Source organism: Grammomys surdaster, unplaced genomic scaffold, assembly GCF_004785775.1.
Source record: "Grammomys surdaster isolate TR1022 unplaced genomic scaffold, NIH_TR_1.0 125630, whole genome shotgun sequence".
In the NCBI taxonomy this organism is placed as follows: Eukaryota; Metazoa; Chordata; class Mammalia; order Rodentia; family Muridae; genus Grammomys; species Grammomys surdaster.
In genome coordinates, this window is record NW_021620469.1 from 41,911 (window position 1) to 51,395 (window position 9,485).

The window sequence follows — 9,485 nt, forward strand, 5'->3', positions numbered from 1 at the left end:
TGTTTTCCAACTCCTAAGTGGACTTCCACAAAAACTAGAAAGTATAACCAAATATTATTACTCCTAAATTACCAGTCATAATCTGTAGGATCAATGTGGATCTAAACAACTGGTTAGCAGAAGGAATTCATTCTACAGAGTAATGGCACCTTCAGGAGACACTATAAATTAAAGTCCTGAAAATACACAGAACAAAGACTTAGCATTTAAAGTTTAATTATAAGTACACTAAGTTTTACTCTGGTAGAGCTTGAGATCTATGATGAGAGAGAGGTATAGTGGTTGATTTCATCTTTCAACCTTGATGAAATTCATACAACCAAGGAAGAGATTAGTCAAACTAGGGCTTGTGACTTGGCAGCACCAGTTTTTCCCTCCCAAGCCAACTCTTTTAGCCTTGTATGGTCGGGTGACTTGCCTCCAATCTCTTAGACATTGTGATACATGTGGTGCTTAACTCTGATGCACAGGGTCATATTTCTCCATAACACTGACAGTCTTTTCAAGACATCCATTCTGTCTGTATCCTCTCCTTTTACGTCACCAAAGCCTTTCCTACCCATTCACTGCACAACATAAACTATGTGGATTTTAAATTTTTTTATGTATCTTCATTTCATGTATATGAGTATTTGCCTGTGTGCATGTATGTATGTATCATGTGCAAGCCTGGTGCCTGAATAGGTCAGAAGTGGGCAACAGATTCCCTGAAATTGGAGTTATGGATGGTTGTGAGCTACCATGTGAGTGCTGGAAACCAAACTCAGGTTCACTCCAAGAGCAGTGCTTTTAACTGCTCTCTCCAGCCCCTAAATTATGTTTTAACATTTCTATTTCCAGTTACCAGAATTCAGAGCCTTCAAACCTCTTTAGTCTAACAAACATTTCTCCATCAATTAGCTAACAGTAATGTGTTTGATGCTGCCCCAGGCTGAGTTAATGTAATAATAATGGGCAGTTGGCCACTGTGGGAGTTTGTTAACACTAAGACTTGCAGTTTACTCATGCCTTCAAAGTTTGTAGAATGTTGATAGTTTAAAAAAAAAAATGTTTTTCTATCCTAGCACACCCTAGGCAAGTGCCCTTCTACTCGGCTGTATCATGTAACCTTATTTAATGCAACAGATTTTTTGAGTTGGGTCTCAGTTTTCTAGGTTAGCCTTAAGGTTTGTACTTAACTCTGTAAAATTACTTAGGTCTCAACGTTTTGATCCTCCTGCCTCCAACTCCTGAGTATCTGAAACTACAAGTCTCAGCCATAACAAGCCTTAATTTTCAACTTGACTACACTGTGTAGGAGAGAAGTGAATGATTTTGTTTCCAGAAATGATTAGAACCTAAGGATTCTGGCCTAATAAACAGATTAATTCTTCAACTCTGAAGGCCAGGTTCTCTCCCTAATGCAGCTATAGAACTCCAGAATATTTTAGACAATCTCTATGCTTTTTCATCCTATCTCCCACAGAATAACATGCAGACAGTTCACAGATTCTGAGCACTGTCAACACAAGACAAGGCTGCAGAAACTGATAAAGCTAGATACTTGAAAACTACTACTAAGTTTACCAAAGCCTTTGACACTCCTGTCAGCTCTAGAAAGCTGTTCTTCATTCTCCTGTAAAACACTTGCCAGGTTCTTCCAGTATCTATATAACTTATTTCCTTCAAGTTCAACTTTTTCAACATATCAAATGTGCAAACCGCCAGCACTAGCTGAGGTTTAACATTCTGCTAACTCTGATTACCATTCTGTAAGCAGAAAGGTACACATCAATGCTATTCATTACAATTTTTGTAAACAGGTCCTAAGTTTCTGATCTAAAAATAAATTAGTACAATTTTCAAAAACTGTCAGCTTAACAGCTTGGAAATTCTGATAATACTAAGCACTACTTTACAGTTCATGGAAACTGTAGCTGTGGCTTTTCTTATTACTCTAATCCATAGTTTTATATTGTGCATGTGATTATCGCGTACATCATACCTCAAATGAAATTCTATTAAAAAATATTGTAAGGGTATATCTCGAAAGTAGAACACATTTCAGCTTATTTCAAAAACTAGATAAGCTTCTCTTTTGACTATGGATACAGGGCTAAAAGATTACAATGTTAAAAAAAAAAAAAAGGACACAAGTCTTAATAGCCATGATGGCATCCTAACCCAAGGATATAAAGAGTGTATGTCTGTAGGTTACTGTCATCTCTACTTTTATATTAGAATCATGTACAGAATTTTCTAAATCACAATTTCTGAGTTGGAGTCTAAATATCTCAGAGTTCTGAAAAACCGCTAGGTGAGCTTTGTTGAAGCTACAGATCTTTATTGATTTGTTTACCCACAGTACAAGCTGGTCCACAGGCTTTTTCTAACGCCAATGAACAATTCCTTAAGCACAGGCCTTTTGAACAAAGATGCTAGAAACTCTAAAAGAGGTGGTATACTGAAGACAGACAGTGCCTCATTGATCTTCATGGTATGGCCAAGCACTCCTTATGCTTTCTAGTAATCATTACAAGAATTAAGGATTTGATGCATTGTACCAAAAGAAAGAAAAAGGCTAAACAAAAATAGGATCAGAGAGCATATTATGTATTTTTCAGGTTTAAGACTTGTAGATTCAGCCATCTACTCAGAGATCTTCATATCACTACTTTCAACTTCACTTCCCTTGCTTCCCTCCAAGCAAGATCCATGTCAGGTTGGTCTCTAGTGTGTCGCTCGTGTACTTTGTCCTCTGTTGCTTCTCTTAAAAACCTTCTGACTATTTACCACTGGCCCATCCATGCCCTCTGAATACAGAGAGGGATAGAGAGGGAGCAATCCTATCAAAGCTATTCCTATGTCAATTCAAATACCATCTGGGTAGAGGCTATAATGATTCACTTTTATGTTCCTCATTATGTCTAACAGTCTCTCCTACTAGTAAGTAAGCTGAATGTTTACACTGCTTCAACACAGTAAAAAAAAAAAAAAAAAAAAAAAAAAAACTCTCATGGTGATCATATTAACTCAGCCTAATTACTTTCACTTATACTATAAACCACAACACAGCACTAAACTGAGAAATACTCACTGTCATTTTGGTTCGGGACGTCTGACAGCCCTGATCTAAAAAAAAAAACATAAACATTTAAAAATAAGATAAATATACTTTCTCGACATTTTTATAAATATCTGTTTATCAGTCAGTTTTACCAATTTCAAAAAACTATTTTAAGAAACAATCCCAAATTTACAAACAGTCTAAAAAATATGGAGGTAAGTGAATGATTAACTAATTTTTCCCTTTGCCCTCTCTGAATACAGTATGCTTTAGGGGAACTTCGATACTCTAAATAAAATAAAAGACCACAACTTCTAAAAAGTTTTGTTGTTACTTTTAGGCTACAACTAGCACATAATCTGCTCAGAGAACTTTTTATTTGAATTTGAAGTTAGCTGTCATAGGAGAGACTATTTTTTTAGACAGTTCTTTTAATTCTGTTTAATTTCTCTGTAATTTAGCTCAATGATGCCCAAGATACATGTTTTTAAGGGGGAATAAAATAAGTAATGTATCTATAAAATATTATCATACAGGAGACTTAGACCTAGAGAAAGTATGGGATTTATTTCAATTGTTATTTTCCATCTGTACATATGATAAAACTGACCTTTTGGGGGAGAAGCTTACTAGGGCTATAAACTATCATCCTTACTCTACCAGTGAGCCATGACCCAGTTCTAGTAAGTACCTTCAAAATCAACTGTTTATTAACAATGCTTGGGATTCTTTGTTTTAAGAATACAAAAAGTTTTCAAGTGGCCACATGACATACCATAATGTAGGTTTTCAGGTCCTTTTTGGGTTGTCATGTTTGGCTCATTTTGTTGACAGTAGAAACGCAGTAAGCAGTGTTGATCACAGAAATGTTTCATTTCACCACGCCACTGCACTCGCTCTTTCAGAGTGCCTTGGGATTTACAGCAGTCACACCTCGCAGCCTTAATAAAGAGGAAAAAATGCTCAGACATTTCAAATGAGATTTAACATAGCATACACAGTCGCTGACCAAAGTGATGAGAAAGTACTAAAATGATATCAAAGAAAAAATTAAATTGTAAGTCAAGCATGAAGACTAAATGTGATACATACAATTGACAAAATCCAATCTTATAACACCAAAGTAAAAAAGAAAGACTGGCTGGAGAGATGGCTCAGCCGTTTCTTGTATTTGCTAAGCTATCATAAGGACTAAAGTTCTGATTCTAGCATCCATAAAACTAACAGTATCCCATCACCACCTATAAGCTCAACTTAGAGACCTCATGCCCTCTTATGGTTTTCATACAGAGGTATGTGCACCTGTGTATACACACATACATGAATCATTAAAAACAATTAAATGAACATGAGTATACAAAATTGGTAGAAATTTACTTGAAATTAATTTTGAAACTGGGCATGTTAGTGCATACTTACTATTCCAATAGTCAGCAGGCTAAGGAAAGGAGTTAGCAAGTTTGAGGTCACCATGGGCTACACAGTAATGCTCTGACTCAAATAAAAACAAACAAAACAAAAACATAAACCAAACAGCAAGTAGCATAAGATAAAATAATGTTGAAGCCCATAATCATAACAAATAAAAGTCTCTAGCAATTAAACTATCTTAAATAGTTCTTATTAATATGCAGATATCCAAATGCTTTCTTTTAAAGAAAGAAAATAAGTTCACTGATGCACTACAGGACAGCATAGTGGGCAATAATAAGAACGACGTCTCCAGGAAGACCAGAATAATTCTGAAACAAGCTCTTAAATGGGAACACAAAAATAACAGCTTAAAATATTTCATTTTCTGACAGTTTAATAAAAAAGAAGTTAATTTTCTGACAAGCACATAGAAACTACATTTTAAAACAGCCAATATTTACCTAAAAAAATAAAATAATTTAGCAAAATATCCATCAGAAGCTGGACAATGGTGGCATGTGCTCTTAAGCCCAACTATTTGGGAGACAGAGGAAGGTGGACTAGCCTGGTCTACAGAGTAAGTTCCAGGACAGCCCAGGCTATACAAAGAAACCTGGTCTTACAAAGAAAATATACTATTAAATAAAGAAAGAAAGAAAAGATATTCAATAAAATCTACAGCTAGGAATACAACCAGACAAAAGCAATCTATAACTTCACCTATGTACACATATATATGTGTATGTATGTATATTTTTTATCTCACTCTCAAACTTATTCTATTCCACTTTAAAGTAGTAACTAAAGAAATACAGTTTCACCTAAATCTTGCCCATACTTAAGACATTTTGATCATTGAATGAACAAAAGATCTAATTAACTCCAAATACAATAATAATTAAGTTTCTGATCTATAATTTAAAAACTGATCATCAGCTTAACAGCTTGGAAATTCTGATAATACTAAGTATTATTTTACAGTTCATAATTGTAGCCATTACTTTTTCATTACTCTAATCCATAGTTTTATTGTGTGTGTGGTTATCTCAACTCCTAGCTCACGTGAAATTCTATTCATAAATACTGTAAAGGTATACAAATGTACTAAAGTAGAGTACATTTGAACCTGTATAAAAAAGTAAACTTCCAGCTGGGAGACATTAACAAAGGATCATATAGGTACACAGGTCTTAAAGAACTAACAAAGATAGGCCATAATGCACTGTCTTTTTTTCTCTAGTTCAGCTCTCTTGCTGAATAAACATTCAGCAAGGGAAGCTTCATAGTATAAATTATTAGCAGTAACTGATTCTAATATCATACGCCTTGTCTAACATTTTACACTGCTGATAGTATTGTGGAGTAATAGTGTCACAGGGGCACTAAGTCATTATATGTTTTTTCAAGTGGAAAGACCCACCTTAAATGTAGTCAACACTCTAGTTAAAAGGAAAGCAAAGAAAGGAGCTTTGACTTTGCCCACATGTCTTTGCTCTGAATTAGCATGGTCATCTACCTTGCTGCTGCTGCTGCAGCCACTGTCTTTTGCGGACATCAAAACCTAGATTTTGGGACCTTCCAATAAGGGCTACCCCGCAGCTCTCCAAGCCTCGAATACCAAACCACAACTGCAGAAGCACCCAACTCTGTGAGAGATACTAGATTTTTGGACCTTCCAATAAGGGCTACCCCGCAGCTCTCCAGGCCTCGAATACCAAACCACAACTGCAGAAGCACCCAACTCTGTGAGAGATACTATCATCAATTAAAGACTACTTTCAAACCACAGAAGTGTTTCAGGTTCATTTTCTTTCTGTCCTTGTTTTAATAATCAAATAGACAAAACACACACACACATACACACACACACATGTAGGCTTACCACCATTTACAAATGAGTCAGAACACTAGAAAAAAAATCAAAACAGTAGCCTGACTACCCCACTTACTAAAAACCTGAGATAAAAGCCTAATGTTGCCGGGCAGTGGTGGTGCACGCCTTTAATCCCAGCACTTGGGAGGCAGAGACAGGCGGATTTCTGAGTTCGAGGCCAGCCTGGTCTACAGAGTGAGTTCCAGGACACCCAGGGCTACACAGAGAAACCCTGTCTCAAAAAACAAAACAAAACAAAACAAAACAAAACAAACAAACAAACAAAAGCTTAATGTTGCCCTCCTATCTACAGCTCTTACAACAGACCTGCAGAATGGCCACTGAAAACCAACACTCAAAGTTTAAACATCTAACATCAAGTATTAAAATTGAAATAGCAGGATTCCAGCAGACAAACCAAGTCAAAACTTGTACTTTATCTTGACCTCAATATACAGACTGGCAAAGGAAAGACAAAATTATTTTATGAATCACTAGAAAATAAAAGAACTAATAAAAGTAAAACACACAAAAAAGGTTCTCCATTTAACATCTAAACTAAAACTCAGTTTGTGTAAAATTTATCAAATTACCGTAACACAGCAGTGTAGTACTACACTGGTTTTTAAAGGTATCATGCTGCTAGCCCTTGCCTCAAACCTCATCATCTTGTTTCCATAGATCAAATGCTAGAATTACAGGCATATGCTACTGTGGAGGGCTGAAACTGAGAGAGCCAGGGGCCCAGGGGGTCTTACTACAGCCAGAAATTTTTATTGAAATTAATGATTAAAAAGAACAAAATTAAATATAACCTATCCAAAAATCTGAATAATAAAATCAATCCTTCATTCTATAATCAAACATACTTGCTTTTTTTCCTATGACCAATTTTATTCCAGAAAACGGAAAAATTTGTCCCCCCCCCCAAAAAAAAACCAGGGCAGGATAATGTCAATTACTCATGAAAACAAAGTACCCAGTTCTTCAAACTGAAAGAGTAACTGAAAACTCAAAACTAACAATTCTAAGCTCAATAACATAAAGTTGTGGAAGCTATAAACTTTGCGTTGACTTAGTGTCCTAAGTATTTTAGTGGCATGTATGTCTGCAAACCAGGTGCATGTCTAGAGCCCACGAACGTCAGAAAGTCAGACCCTGAGAACTGGAGTTACAGGTGGCTGTAACTCAGTAACTGTACATGGGTGCTAGAAACTGAACCGAGCTCCTCTGCAAGAACAGCAGTGCTCTTAACCACTGAGCCATCTTCCCAACCCCTAAACACAGGGTCTTTTTGTGTAAACACAGGCTGGCATCCAACTGGTCACCCACATGTCCCTTGACAGCTTGAATTATAGGTGTGTACCACCACACCCAGATAAAACAAATTTTACTCTAAGATTTTTTTTCTTTTTGGTTGTCTATCAACACATTTTTCTATTCCAACTGGAAAGAGACAATTTGTATAAAGTCTCTTTTTAAATACAGGAGCAATCTGCTGAAAAGATCAGGAAACACAGATTACTTAAAATGTCTGATCAAGTAAAAATCATATGTAGAAGTCGGATGAGAATGCTCCCAACAGGTTTCTACAACTGAACACTTGAATGCTGGATTAAACACTGTTTGAGGAGGTTTAGGAGATGTAGTCTTGTTTGAAGAAGTCAGTCAGGATGAGCAGGCTTGCAAAGGTAAAATTCTGCTACTTTCCAGTATGCTCTCTATTTTGTACTTACAGTTCATGTGAGTTCTCAACACCTTTCTCCAGCCACCATCCCAACCTGGTACCTCTCTCTAGTCTGACACTAAGAACTCTAACTTTCTGGAATTGTTAAGCCCAAATAAATTTTTCTGTAAGTCATCTTGACCATGTTGTTTTATCAAAGTAACAGAAATAAAACTAATATAACATACTAACAGAAAATTTAAAAGCATATGGTTAAATATTTCAATAAAATATATTTTTGTGGTACTTGGCATCAAACACAGAGCCTTTTGTCTAATAAGTAAGCACTGAGCTATACGGCTCTCATTATTAAATTTAAATGCTAAAAATATATAAAATTATTTGAACTCCAGATAGTCTCTCAATACTATTATGTATATTGCACAAAGGCTTGTGGGTTTTAAATAAGAATTACTATATTGGTACACATTTTATATATGTTTAACAAGGAACAAACACATCTTTACCCATCAAAACAGAAACCATTACTTTTGTTTGTTTTTGTTCTGGGTCAATGAGAAATGCCAGTTAATTCCAGAGAAATTTACGCTTTGAGATTTGATGAAATTCTTAGAAAGCATTTTCTAAAGCCTGCTGCTGATTGTGAAAGCACTTTTCCTTCAAAAAGTTGTCAAGGTGCTTGAAAATGGAGTACCTGGTTGGCAAGAGGTTGTGACAGTAACCAGCTTCATCCTTTGAAACACTGTCAGATTCTTCAAACTTAATCTATGTCACAATATTAGGAGTCGTGATGTCTATTTTCCCATGCTTTAAAACTGTACAAAGACTTATCACAAACATGATATCCATACATATCACAGACTTTTACCACTGAGATACTTTTCTATGTTATTAGTAACTTCTCCTTGGATAAAATCTGATCATACAAACTCCAAATTTATGTTTATTTCCTCATCTTTAGAAAAAGTCATCAAGAATGAGGGTGCACACCTTTAATCCCAGCAGTCAGAAAGCAGAGATGTGTGATATCAAGGCCAGTGTTACACAGTGAAACACTGTCTCAAAAAAAAAAGCAGTTAATACAATGGCCCAAAAGGTATTATTTATTGACTTTTAAAAAGCCTTTTATAATATACAAAATACAGTTGTTCCACACCTCTGTTCCACAAGGAGACGTGTACCTGTGAACTCACACACACATATAAGCAAAAACTTACAAAACACTACCTCAACATTTAAGGCTACTACTGCTATTATTCAATACTGGTAATGGAGTTATTAAAAATAAATTTAGAGCCGGGCGGTGGTGGCGCACGCCTTTAATCCCAGCACTTGGGAGGCAGAAGCAGGTGGATTTCTGAGTTTGAGAGATCGAGGCTAGCCTGGTCTACAGAGTGAGTTCCAGGACAGCCAGGACTACACAGAGAAACCCTGTCTTGAAAAACAAAACAAAACAAAAAAACAAA

At 35.9% G+C, this 9,485-nt stretch overlaps 1 protein-coding gene across 1 annotated transcript in view; it reads right to left on the reverse strand.

The window, feature by feature from the left end:
- Zmym2 (zinc finger MYM-type containing 2) overlaps window positions 1-9,485 on the reverse strand; it is a 69,956-nt gene that overhangs the window by 19,375 nt on the left and 41,096 nt on the right. Inside the window, exons 13-15 of the mRNA XM_028787391.1 lie at window positions 3,822-3,987; window positions 3,077-3,111; window positions 1,746-1,749 (exon numbers count right to left, since the gene is read on the reverse strand). Of these exons, the coding sequence (XP_028643224.1) occupies window positions 1,746-1,749; window positions 3,077-3,111; window positions 3,822-3,987 (205 nt within the window). The remainder of the gene's footprint in view (window positions 1-1,745; window positions 1,750-3,076; window positions 3,112-3,821; window positions 3,988-9,485) is intronic.